The sequence below is a fragment of the Mustelus asterias genome, chromosome 11 (genome assembly GCF_964213995.1).
Source record: "Mustelus asterias chromosome 11, sMusAst1.hap1.1, whole genome shotgun sequence".
In the NCBI taxonomy this organism is placed as follows: Eukaryota; Metazoa; Chordata; class Chondrichthyes; order Carcharhiniformes; family Triakidae; genus Mustelus; species Mustelus asterias.
This window is the reverse complement of record NC_135811.1, coordinates 95,676,978-95,691,243: the sequence shown is the minus strand read 5'-3', so window position 1 is coordinate 95,691,243 and position 14,266 is coordinate 95,676,978. Positions and strand designations below refer to the sequence as shown.

At 43.8% G+C, this 14,266-nt stretch overlaps 1 protein-coding gene across 1 annotated transcript in view; it reads right to left on the bottom strand.

Annotated features, from left to right (window-relative positions):
* stk17al (serine/threonine kinase 17a like) overlaps positions 1 to 14,266 on the bottom strand; it is a 69,835-nt gene that overhangs the window by 22,911 nt on the left and 32,658 nt on the right. Inside the window, exon 2 of the mRNA XM_078224009.1 lies at positions 11,790 to 12,002. Coding sequence (XP_078080135.1) covers positions 11,790 to 12,002 — 213 coding nt within the window. The remainder of the gene's footprint in view (positions 1 to 11,789; positions 12,003 to 14,266) is intronic.

Genomic DNA, 14,266 nt, shown 5'->3' with positions numbered 1-14,266 from the left:
AGGTCGCTGGTCTGGGAGGTGGCATCGAAACAGCCTGGTGAGTTGTTGCAGTGTGTCCTGCAGGTGGCACACACTGATGCCAGTGTGTGCCAATAACAGCGGGAGTGAATGTTGAAGGTGGTGGACGAGGTGCTAATCAAGCGGGCTGCATCGCCTTGGATAGCTTTGAGCTTCTTTGGTGTTATAGGCACCGTGTTCATTAAGAACAAAGAAAAGTACAGCACAGGAACAGGCCCTTCGACCTGACAAGTCTGTGCCGATCATGATGCCCTAACTAAACTAAAAGAAAAACCTTCTGCCCTTACTCGGTCTGTATCCCTCTATTCCCTCCCTAGTGATGTACCCATCCAGATGCCTCTTAAATGTTGCTAATGTGCCTGCTTCCACCACCTCATCTGGTAGCGTGTTCCAGGCACCTACCATTCTCTGTGTGGAAAACTTGCCACGCACATCTCCCTTAAACTTTCTCCCTCTCACCTTGAACCCTGTGCCCCTTTATAACTGACACTTCCACCCTGGGAAAAAGCCTCTGACTATTCACCCTGTCTGTGCCCCTCATAATTTTGTGGACCTCTATCAGGTCTCCCCTCAGCCTCCGTCTTCCCAGTGAAAACAATCCTAGTTTATTCAACCTCTCCTCATAGTCAACACCCTCGAGATCAGGCAACATCCTGGTGAACTTTCTTTGCACTCTCTCCGAAGCTGCCACGTCCTTCTGGTAGTGTGGTGACCAGAACTGCACGCAATAAATACTCCAAATGCGGCCTAACCGAGGTTTTATATAGTTGCAGGGCATATTTCATCATATTGTCAGGGGAGCAGAGATTACACGGCTTCATCTAGCTACTTTACCAATTTTTCAATAGGCAAGCACTGCAGCATATGTAAAGCACTGAATAATCAGAGGACCCTAACCTGCCCCCATTAGATTTGAATTAAAGGAATTCAGTGCCGATTCATAACACAATGTGAACGCAACACCCCACTAAATGCTAAATAAAGCGGATCCTGTGTCCCAAGGTAGTTGGCACTGTACATTTTGTGTCACTGTAGAAATGGTGGAGCGTGCTGTGTGAAAGCAAATTACTGCGGATGCTGGAATCTGAAACCAAAAGAGAAAATGCTGGAAAATCTCAGCAGGTCTGGCAGCATCTGTAAGGAGAGAAAAGAGCTGACGTTTCGAGTCCAGATGACCCTTTGTCAAAGCATGCTGTACGTTGGCAAGATGCAGTCAGCATGGACAAAACCTCGTTACTACAGGTTGCTGTCATTAAGGTGTTTAATAAAAGGCCCATTTCGATCAATCACATGTCAGGTGTAAACAGAGTGGCTTTTATACTGCGAGAACCACCGTGACATTCTATTCTGTGTTAAAGAATGGTCAACATTATCTTTCAAGTGCTTTGTAATTATACCTGTTCTTCCAGGACACCCGACACGTTTAGTTGCAGGCTCAACAATCCTGCTTTAGGAGTTTTCCTTTTCTATTTTGTTTTAAATGACAGCTATTGCATTTTGTCAAATATTGTAAAAACCTGTTCTGGTATATCTGATACCTCTTTCTCAGAAGTCTAAACCTAGTATCAATGTTACCAAACATTGTAGAGATCTTTCAGTTGTGAAGCTCTGTTAATGCAGTGAGCGTGTGCTGGAGTTTCCAGCATCAGTTCAGCATAGTTGCAAGTACATTTAACTAGTGCAAATCAACTCTAAACATGCCACAAACCTAACATTCAGACTATCCAATGCAGGCTAAGGCAGGGTAGAATCATATTAACCAAAAATGCCTCATTTTCAACCTCCTGGACTTTGCTGGGTAAAATAACAACAGCATCAGCACTTACTGTTGAATAGTCTACTGATATTCATGTCACCCAGGGCAATTAATAGCCAAATAAGCACTTTTGAAGCAAAAACAGTACACAGCAGGTCAGTCAGAGAGAAATAGAGTTCATGATTCAGGTTGCTTATCTTCCATCAGAACTGGAAAAAATTAAACAGCCTGACTTTTCTGTAGCCTTTTCCAGTTCTAGTGCAAAGGCAAAATCAGGGCAGATAGCAACACTTGGAATAAATATCCTTACATATGGAGCTTTAGAAGAAAGTTACACCTTGAATAAAACTGTCAGACGGAACAATACAGGGACCCGGGTTTGATTCCAGTCTTGGGTCACTGTCTGTGTGGAGTTTGCACGTTCTCCCCGTGTCTGCGCGGGTTTCCTCCGGGTGCCCAGGTTTCCTCCCACAGTCCAAAGATGTGCGGGTTAAGTTGATTGGCCATGCTAAATTGCCCCTTAGTGTCAGGAGGATTAGCAGGGCAAATATGTAGGGTCAGGGGGATAAGGCCTAGGTGGGATTGTCGTCAGTGCAGTCTCGATGGGCTGAATGGCCTCCTTTCGTACTGTAGGAATTCTAAGAATATTACATTTCGGCTCCATTTCTACATTACAGTCGTAGCTACACTTCAAAAAGTACTTAATTGGCTTCAAAGAGTTTGGAGACATCCAGTGGTTGTGAAAAATGTGATACAGATGCCAGTTTTTATTTGTTGAAACAACTGACAAAAAAAATCTAGACTTTTGTTTCTGAAACTTTCAAAGCCATAGAGACAGTTACCAGTCTCCTGAGTGAAATGTGTTTCCTGGATCTTGCAGGTGTTAGCTTTCACCCTTCAATAGAAAAGGTTATTTTCAGTCAGTGGCAGGCAATCAGTTCCTTCGTGGTTATCAGCCAGCAAGGCGTATCAGGTATCAGTGTGAATGTAGCAGCTTGAGCTCTTGATACTTCACTAACAGGTAATTACTCTGCTGAAAAGCCAGTGAAAGAAATGGGATCTACTTGGTGCCAAAACATTTTCTCTGATCAGTGTAGGATAATGCACAGACTGGGGCAGCACGGTGGCACAGTGGCTAGCACCGCTGCCTCACAGCAACAGGACCCAGGTTCAATTCCGGCCTTGGGTGACTGTCTGTGTGGAGTTTGCACGTCCTCGCCAGGCCTGCGTGGGTTTCCTCCGAAAGCTCTGGTTTCCTCCCACAGTCCAAAAATGTGCAGGTTAGGTAGATTGGCCATAGTAAATTGTCCCTTAGTGTCCTGACATATACATGTTAGGGGAATTAGTAGAGTAAATCTATGGGGTTACAGGGATAGAGCCTGAGTAAGATGCTCTGTTGGTGAGTCAGTACAGACTCTATGGGCTGAATGGCCTCGTTCTGCACTGCCAGGATTCTGTGGGTGTGCTATCCCTGGACATGTTCAGCTGACCTTATGGACCTCAAAAATGTATTAAGCAATTTGAACCACAAGGCAATGTACTGTAAATGCTAAAAGGCTATGTTGTATTATACATCGGAGGCTATTTTTAATCTACTTTTGATGAGAATACATGACAGTAGCATGCGAGCTGAACCACAGTTAATTGTGCAATTTCAATGCACATTATAAGGAATAACACACCTCATGCATTTTTTTCAAATTATTCTTTGATGGGACGTGGGCAGCGTTGGCAAGATCAGCATTTAATGCCCATTCTTAATTGTCCTTGAACTGAGTGGTGGGATTTGAACCCATATTCCCAGACATTAGCTTGGGCACCTGGATCACCAGCCCAGTGAAATTACCAGTACACCACCATCTCCCAGTGATGAGGACATGTTCCAATATGGCAGCACAGTGATGATACAGGATTACACTCGTGAATGGAGGAACAAGCTCTGCAACCTTCCCACCTTAACACATCAGCCAGTCTAACTCTCTCTCCTCCTTATGGGTAGCGTGTGGAGTCTCGATTGAAGGCAAGACTGACAATGAAGGGGGCAAAGCAAGGCTGGAACATGAAGGTTTATTGACCAAAGTTGGGGGGGTGGGGATTGCCTGGCTATTAAAAGTTACAGAGATAGGATTGCTAGGTTTGGATCAGGTGCAATTGGAACCCTACACCAGCCCATTTAGTACAATTCCTCCGAGAATACAAAACAAAACAGTCCACAGTAGTTCCTGCAACAACTTCTATTGTTAGAGGGATCGACCCTATTCTTGCTGCTAATAGCCATTTAATTTCTTTTTCATTTAAATTCGGATCGCTTCACTGTTTGGCAGCAACTGAACACGGGCAAACTTGAGAACCTCACAGCGGAAATGCTGAAGTCTGAGGAAGTGGTGTGAAGGATGTATGTAAATTCTCATTATTTGAGCACATTTTCTAGAATGGTGCTCGCTGAGGTACCAAGTGAAACCATCGGTCGATAAGTTACGTGTGAATCTAGGACGTGTGCTCGATGGAATGAATGTCTGAGTAGACCACATAACCGCCACCTCTCCATGCACATTGTGCCTTGCTTTTAAACGCAAGTTACCTCGATAAGTGCTGATTTGTTGCATTCTCAGATGTTGCAAGCAAGGTTGAAAAATGCAATTTTAACGTTTTCCCGACCCACTGCTAAAGATAAATGCCAGGTTTCCAGGACAACGTCAGCACAATGGATAGGAAATGTAAAGCTTCAATTTCGTTCCGAAGTGAATAAGAGGAAACCATCTTCTGAAGGCAATCCCTATTCAAGAGAAACATTGCCCATTTTCTAATTGAAGGATGTCAGTCTCTTTTTGATCACATCAAGGGGAGGCAATGGCCTAGTGGTACTATTGCTAGACTATTAATCCAGAAACTCAACTAATGTTCTGGGGATCCAGGTTCGAATCCCACCACGGCAGATGGTGGAATTTGAATTCAATAAAAAATATCTGGAATTAAGAATCTACTGATGACCATGGAACCATTGTTGATTGTCAGAAAAACCCATCTGGTTCACTAATGCCCTTTAGGGAAGGAAATCTGCCATCCTTACCTGGTCTGGCTTACATGTGAGCTATAGCAATGTGGTTGACTCTCAACTGTCCTCGGGCAACTAGGGATGGACAATAAATGCTGGCCAGCCAGTGATGCCCAGGTCCCAGGAATGAATTTAAAAAATCTACTTAGCTCAGTATTTTTCCTGGGACAACACAAGTAGACAGAAAGTTTGAACAATATTGCATCTGAAACATGCAAAGTTAAGGGGCCACACTTCATGTGGGAGTTAGAAATCTGGATGCTGCAGCTACGAACTGTAGAATAAATTCTACACAACATAAAGGCTTCAGTAATTTGGAAAATGTGAAACTTAAAAAAGGCTAAAAGCCATCTTAATGAAAGATTCTGAAAAGAAAAATCCTTCAACTCCTTGGAGTTCATAAGTGTACTGCCTGTTGTGGGCATAGCAACATAGACTAAGTTGAATTCTTGGTCTATATTATACCAAATGACTTCAGGCAGTAAGCTTAAGGATCCTATAATGGGCCAAGGTCCCAATCTTGGATGGCTATTGAGTGATTCCTGTTGGAAGCTGTGAATCTGCTTAGACTGCTTAAGGATAGGATTAGGCTTAGATTTAATTTCTTAAACTCAGTCAAATTATCTGCCACTTACTTGGGGTGGCACGGTGGCTAGCACTGCTGCCTCAGTGCCAGGGACCTGGATTTGATTCCACCTTTGGGTACCTGTCTGTGTGGAGTTTGCACATTCTCCCTGTGTCTGCGTGGCCTCCCTCCGGGTGCGCTGGTTTCCTCCCACAGTCCAAGAATGTGCAGGTTAGGTGGATTGGTCACACTAAACTGCCCCTTATTGTCCAAAGATGTGTAAATTAGGGGGATTAGCGGGGTAAATATGTGGGGTTACATAGTAAGATGCTGGAGAGTGTAGATATGATGGGCCAAATGGCATCCTTCTGCACTGTAGGGATTAGAGTCATAGAGGTTTACAGCCCAACTTGTCCATGCCATCTTTTTTTTTTAAAACCCCTAAGCTAATCCCAATTGCCCGCATTTGGCCCATATCCCTCTATACCCATCGTACCCATGTAACTATCTCAATGCTTTTTAAAAGATAAAATTGTACCCGCCTCTACTACTACCTCTGGCAGCTTGTTCCAGACACTCACCACCCTGTGTGTGAAAACATTGCCTCTCTGGACACTTTTGTATCTCTCCCCTCTCACCTTAAACCTATGCCCTCTAGTTTTAGACTCCCCTACCTTTGGGAAAAGATATTGACTATCTACCTTGTCTATGCCCCTCATTATTTTATAGACCTCTATAAGGTCACCCCTCAGCCTCCTACGCTCCAGAGAAAAAAGTCCCAGTCTATTCAGCCTCTCCTTATAACTCAATCCATCAAGTCCCGGTAGCATCCTAGTAAATCTTTTCTGCACTCTTTCTAGTTTAATAATATCCTTTCTATAATAGGGTGACCAGAATTGCACACAGTATTCCAAGTGTGGCCTGACCAATGTCTTGTACAACTTCAACAAGACACTCCAACTCCTGTATTCAATGTTCTGACCGATGAAACCAAGCATGCTGAATGCCTTCTTCACCATTCTGTCCACCTGTGACTCCACTTTCAAGGAGCTATGAACATGTACCCCTAGATCTCTTTGTTCTGTAACTCTCCCCAACGCCCTACCATTAACTGAGTAAGTCTATGATTCACTTTCTAAGATCATGTATTAAGAATGACCACTTGACTGAGAAAGTGCAAGGGAGTCAGGACCTGTGGAACTGTACCCCTGAATGTGTCTTCAGGGAGAAGGAAGACAATTAAGAGCAGAAATTTAAAAAAACTCCAATCTGGTGAATGGACATAATAAAACCACCCCATATTTTTACACCAACAGTTATCGGATTGCAACATTAAATCATCTCCTGTGTCTACTTGTGTACTGATTGATCTTGAAAGATACCAGGACCAAAAATATAACATTCATCACTTTAAAAAGCTATCTCTTTGACACAGCCTTTCAGAACCTTGGTTTTGGCTTCCTCCATTGCTTTAGTTCTACTTGGTGTCCCTGTCTTTTCTTTGTAAAAAGGAAAGACCTTGTGGTGAAAGTTTTCCTCAGGTTGTAAAGCGAGTGCTCACTAAGTCTTGTGAATACAGTGGTGGCATAAAGTGTCAACCAGACATCTATGGGTTCAAGTTTCAGGGCTGCCTATCCTCAACACTGACACTAGCACATTGGGATCATTGAGCTTCCTCCATAGTTTGCAAGCAAATATTACAGGTTCTATCTACAATGTGAAACTGCTGGTGAATAGTAGTGCTTGCCTTCTACACATTTTGTGCTTCAATCTATCACAGAATCCCTACAGCGTAGAAGGAGGCCATTTGGCCCATCAAGTCTGCACCTACTTTCTGACAGAGTATGTTACCCAGGCCCTTTTCCCCCACCCTATCCTCGTAAACCCACACATTTGCCATGGCTAATCCACCTAAACGACACAACTTGGGGCATTAAGGAGCAATTTAGCATGGCCAATCCTCCTAACATACACACCTTTGGACTGTGGGAGGAAACCAGAGCACCTGCAGGAAACCCACGCAGAGTCCGGGAGAACGTACATACTCCATCCAAGGTTGGAATTGAACCCAGGTCCCTGGCGCTGTGAGGCAACCACTGTGGCACCATGCGGCCCCTCTATGTACATGTCTTGCGACAGTGAAGTACTGTTCAAGAATATCAGGCAATGCAGTTCATAATCAGCTGGTTGCTTTTAACATTGCCTAACTCAGTCAGGGCCCATCAATTTGTAACATTGTTCTCACAGACATGCCTGAGGAACCCGAGACATAAAGCCCTGGTTTATGGGCCAATGTAGAATTATGATCACTCCATATCGCCATATATGGACACAGTCTATATCATTCGCAGCCTATCTTCTGACAGTTACGGGAGAAGGTCTGATTTTGGTTGTGCTGAGGATGTGGCTTCACAAGTTTGTCTGCTTTTGTAACAGGAAGTGCGTGCGAGTGAGTTACAGCTGTTTCACCTCATTAATATTCACGTTCTCACAAGTCTCAATTCTACATTTTAGTAACTCAAGTCTCAGTGAAATAGAAAAAAATATTTCTTGCTACATCAGAATTATGAAGTCTTTCTAAATCGCCTCCAAACAACGCTCTAGGTTTTTGTTAACATCAACACCACCAATACTTAGGGCATAGAGAGATCTTTTCTCTCTGTAAAAGTCCAGCACTTTAAACTCACTGGGGTAGACGTTAGCCTTCACTGCCTGGTCAGCAAATATTATACTTGTCCTGGTCAAAAGTTCATTCCATTGGTTTCCATGATGGATTCTATCAAAAGGCTGGTGGTTTGTCGTGTTATATTACTGTCCAAACAAAAATCTGTACCACATACTAGATACAGCAGTACTCTAATATATTTGCCATTGAGGGGATGCTATCCACTCTACAGATCAGGAACTTCACTTGCATCACTGTCCTTTGCAGCCCCTAATTGTTGATACAAAGTAATAGAGTCATAGAATCCCTACAATGCAGAGGGAGCCCATTCGGCCCATCGAGCCTGCACCAACAACAATCCCACCCTATCCCCATAACCCCACGTATGTACCCCGCTGAACCCCCTGACACTCATGACCCCACCCCACCCACAATGGGCGGCCAATCCACCTAACCCGCACATCTTTGGACTGTGGGAAGAAACTGGAGCACCCGGCGAAAACTCACGCTGACACGGGGAGAATGTGCAAACGCCACACAGACAGTCACCCGAGGTTAGAATTGAACCGGGGTCCCTGGCGCTGTGAGGCAGCAGTGCTAACCACTGTGCCGCCACTAATAAATCTTCATTCCCTAACCAGGGCTGAATGGTTAGTGGGAAGCACCAACTGCAAACACAATAAAATACTTTTGTGGGTAATAGGAATTCCAAATGTTGCCCATGTCTGTGTTAATATCACATCACTACTTTCCTCAGAAACCTTTGCAATGTCATTTATTTTGGAATTAATGTGAAATAATTTAGTGGCAAATGTGATTGCCAATGTCACGCATCTCCAACCATATTGTTGAATCTTTGGTTTAGAAGGCTGATAACACGCACTGACAAAGTAGCCATTTCTTAAACATTCTTGCACTTGTCACTTGCGAGCACTATAATGGCCAGATATGTTATCCTGCATCTGCTTTAAGCAATTTGTTCAGTCCCAAATATGACCGATTTGCATAGATTTCACTGTTTCGATCTGTTCAATGTGAAAAGCTCCAGGAGGATGGGCAATTTAGGGGAGGATCATTTTATAGTTAAAGTAGTAAAGAGCTTATCTATGCATCCTCACAATATCTCAAGTGTTTTTCATTATTCTTTCATGGGACATGGGTGTCACTTGTTTTACAGGAGAATATGCATTTACTAAATTAGGCAGCATACGACATCCAGAAGGCTCAACTGTCTTATTGTAACCCGCTAGCTGAGTACCAACACTGGATTCCACTCTGCCCTTCCGCATCCTCTCCCACAAGTGTTTTTCCATCCCCGTTTTCAACAGTTGGGAACGGGAGAGGGGGGGGAAAATTGAGCGGAGTCCCAAAACGGCATTTACACCGGCAGGATTTCCCCGTTCAATTGTCTCCACCAGTGACATTCCGGGGTTCCCACCACTGCAATGATGAGATCCCCTTTATAATGTATTTAAATATGATTAGTGGGCCTCTCCACAATAACATCCCCCCCTCGCTGGAAAATCCACCCACCATGGCGTGGTTCATGACAGGTTTTGAAAAACAAGGAACTGACAAACTTATTGGGGGTACACAGGTAGGTGCCGCCCATTGTGGGTGGGGTGGGGTCATGAGTCATGCCCTGGCATTGCCCAAGTTGATGGCTCATTCAGAACTCACCTTGTGAGCATGATGTGATGAGACTCGTCTCCTGTTTTTTCTCCCCCGAAAGTGTTTAGAAGCAGGGAGCACAGCCGGCGGGTTATACACCGCTTTTCCTGTCCAAGTTAACACTTTGAAGAAAAAAAAAAATCAGGAAATTCTGCCCCCCCCCCCATCTAGAAACTTTCCCAAATGGGGAAAGACCCACAAGCTTCAGTGAGCATCACCTACTCTCAATCCACTCTGGAACAAGACCTGGTTTACTCTTATAGGGACTTGTGATTTTAATAGTCACCATCGCTGACAAGGCCAGCATTTGCTGACCAACCCTAATTGCCCTTCAGAAGTTGGCAGTGATCCACTTTCCTAAACCGCTGCAGTCCACGTGGTGTAGGTACACCCACAGTGCTGTTAGGAAGGGAGCTCCAGGTTTTTGACCCAGCTACATCCAAGCCAAGATGACACGTGACTTAGAAACATAGAAAATAAGTGCAGGAGGAGGCCATTCGGCCCTTTGAGACTGCACCACCATTCAATATGATCATGGTTGATCATGTACTTTCAGTATCCCACTCCCCCTTTCTCTCTATACCCCTTGATCCCTTTAACCACAAGGGCCACGTCCAGCTCCCTCTTGAATATATCTAACGAACTGGCCCCAACAGCTTTCTTTGATAAATAATTCCACAGGTTCACAACTCTGATAGAAGAAGTTCTTCCTCATCTCAGTCCTGAATGGCGTATTCTTAGACTGTGACCCCCTAGTTCTGGACTTCCCTAACATTGGGAACATTCTTCCCACATTTAGTCTGTCCAGTCCCATCAGGATTTTATATTCCTCTCGGAGATCCCCTCTCAATTCCAGTGAGCACAAGCCAGTCCATCCAGTCCCTCTTCATATGTCAGTCCTGCCATTCCAGAAATCAGATGGTGGGGAACTTGTTATTCCCATCTGTCTGATTCCCTGTCCTTCAAACTGGTAGAGATTGTGGGTTTGGAATGGGTGCTGTCAAAGGAGATTTGGCAAGCTTAGCATCTAATTAATTATTTTTGAATTTCAGTAACTCTTGTTACGTTGATAACAGTGACAACTAATGAGATAAATGATTTGTTTAGGTTGAAGGATCAATCTGGTCGGGACCATGGGAGAACTCCTTGTGGTTCTTAAAACCTCATCAAAATGGCAGCACTTCTGACAATGCATCGCTGACGTCAACTGAACTCTCAGGTTAGATTAACTGGTCAAGTCCTAGAGTAAGAACATATACTTGAGAATCGTAGGCTGCGGGTTTAAGTTTTCCAAAGTGTACGCAAAACGGCTGATTAATGCCTCCTGTGGTTCTGACTGCTTCACCATTTCAAGCATCCCATCAGATCTTGCTACCCAAAGCATTTTAACAGCCTTGTGGAAATGCCGAGCCAGTCGATTCTTCGAAGTAAAGCACAAAGGGTATTTCCCTCCCATGTTAATCGACCGCATCACCTTTTTCAGAAATGAGCGTCATTTATTCACTGACAGATAAAATGTCTGTAGGTTACTGGTGACAGAGCAATTAAGATCTGGGTCAACTACTTCACTGCCCTGAAAAAAGGGATTTACATTTGTGCGCTTGTAGAAACTACTTTGTATGGTCAAAAACAAAACCTCGAGTAATTACTACAAAGGGCCATTCAGCCCTACGAGTCTGCTCTGCCATTCCATGAGACCAGGACTGATCTGATATGATAATCCTCAACTTCACTTCCCCACCTTATCCCCATAGCCCTAGATTCCCATACTGATTAAAAATCGATCTCAGCCTTGAACATATTTAACAGACCAGCCTCTGCAGCCGTCTTCGGTAAAGAATTCCACAGATTCAATAGCCTCAGAAGAAATTCCTCCTCATCTCGGTCTCAATGGACAACCCCTTACTTTGGTCCCAGGCTCTCCTTTCAGACAGGAATTCCGTACCGCACATCAAATGTGAAGATCCGACATCTTAAGAGTTCAGGTTGGGTTTATCATTGAAAAGACTCAAACATTTTGCACTGACAGACAAGGAGAATACATCAACATTCTACTTACTACTCCAGCACCAGGATGATTTCTGAAGTCGTCTCGTACACTTCATGCAAATCCACCACATGAGAGTTGCTTTTTGCTATCTCAAGGATTGCGATCTCGTTAATAATATCCATGCGGCAATCCTGTCCCTTCCTTCGTTTCCGTAAGAACTTGGCGGCGTAATCCTTCCCAGAGGCATTTTCCATGCATTTCTTGACAACAGCAAACTTTCCCCTGTGAGCAACAGAAAACATTCACATCATTGGCTGACGCCTTTAGGTAGAGAATCGTGTTCAACATGGTCTCTACCCCAGAGCTGGAAGAAGACATTCAGATTTTGACCAACAGACCAATATTCTCAAATTGGCTCTTAATTTCTGAACACTTAGGTGCTACAACCTATATCAACAATATAAAACTGGATAATAAGGCTGCAGACTTATAGATCATACTTATTCAACATGTATTGTGGAATATAGTCAATGTAGTATTGCTGCAAGCTTTACAATTTTTCACTATTACCAAACTAGTGTAAAATCTCAACAATCTCTAACTTGGGACTAACAATCGCATAAGTAGCTGAACACCACCCCAAAGTGTCAATTTTCAACAGCACCGTAGTGAACACTGAAGTTCCGATCACTGATAAGGTAGTCAAAAAGGCATACAGCACGCTTGGCTTCCTCGGTCGGGACATTGAGTATAAAAATTCGCAGGTCGTGCCGCAGCTGTACAGAACCTTAGTTAGGCCTCATTTAGAATACTGTGTACAATTCTGGTCACCACACTACCAGAAGGATGTGGATGCTTTGGAGAGAGTACAGAAGAGGTTTGCCAGGATGTTGCCTAGTCTGGAGGGTATTAGCTAAGAGGAGAGGTTGGATAAACATGGTTTGTTCTCACTGGAATGATGGAAGTTGAGGGGTGACCGGATAGAGGTTTACAAGATTATGAGAGGCATGGGCAGAGTGGAAAATCAGATGCTCTTCCCTAGGGTAGAAAAGTCAAGTACTAGGGGACATAGGTTTAAGGTGAATGGGGAAAAGTTTAGAGGAGATGTCCTAGGCAGATTTTTTTTACACAGAGGGTGGTGAATGTCGGGAATGCGCTGCCTGGGGAGGTGGTGGGAGCAGGTACGATAGCGACATTTATGGGGCAGCTAGACGAATACACGAATAAAATGGGAATGGAAACATACAGACTCTAAGTGTGTATGGTTTTAGTTTATTTAGGGCATCATGATCGGCACAGGCTTTGAGGACCGAAGGGCCTGTTCCTGTGCTGTACTTTTCTTTGCTCTTTGTTCGAAAGCGAAAGCACGAGATTGTCTCTGACACAATACCTAAGATTTAAATCGTGACTGCAGAACCATGATCTGTTCACACCATATAATGATGACTGTGCATGTCCTGTGTTCATAGAATAATAGAATCCCTACATGCAGAAGGAGGCCATTCGGTCCATCGAGTCTGCACCAACCACAATCCCATCTAGGCCGTATTTTCTAACCCCACATATTTACCCTGCTAATCCCCCTGACACTAAGGGTCAATTTAGCATGGCCAATCAACCTAATTTGCACACCTTTGGCAGTATGGGAGAAAACCGGAGCATCCGGAGGAAACCCACGCAGACACGGGGAGAATGTGCAAACTCCACACAGACAGTGACCTGAGGACGGAATTGTATCCGGGTCCCTGGCGCTGCGAGGCAGCAGTGCTAACTAAGGTGCCATTGAAGGTAGGGTAAATGAGACACAATCTGATCGCAACAGAAGACCATCAGGACTGGATAACATTTGGTTCAAGATCAAAACAGAAGCAAAGGATATGTCCAACCATTGGGAAAAAGATAAAGAACTGCTTCCTTCTCTTTTTTTAAAAAATACAGCTCATGATTTGTGACTCTACATTCTGGATTTTCCTTGCGTGTATCCAACCCAAGTCTGCGGTTATGCCTTTCGATCAAAACCTCAGGAATGGAGAGGAGAGAAGCAGATTTGTTTTCATTTCCTCAAGAGCTCGGTAATCAGTGAACAGTTCTAGACAGCATCTTTCCACATTTACTTTAATGGCTATTTTCACCACCTGGAAACTCCCAGCACACAAGACCTCAAATCTTGGACATAACCGAGAAGTTTGAGATGTTTGTGGGGTTTTTTTTCAGACCATTAGTTTCTGATTTTATATGTCACTTCAAATAAAAAAAAATAAAAACAGCACTTTAAGGACATGCATAATGTTAATTGTGCAATGCACCGCAGAATAATGTTGCAATAATTACAGTAATTTTTCACAATTAAAGTATTTCCACCTCAAATGCTCCGTTCTGTTTTTCACATCTCTAAGTATTGCATGTGAGCTTCAGTGGAATGCAAGAAACTCCCTAGAGACCCCACATCTTTTCCCCAAAAATCATTTTAATTTTTTTAAAGTCAATAGAATGTGGTGGTTTGGCACCTTTCCAATTATCTTGGACCTTGCGGCATGGAAAGAGAG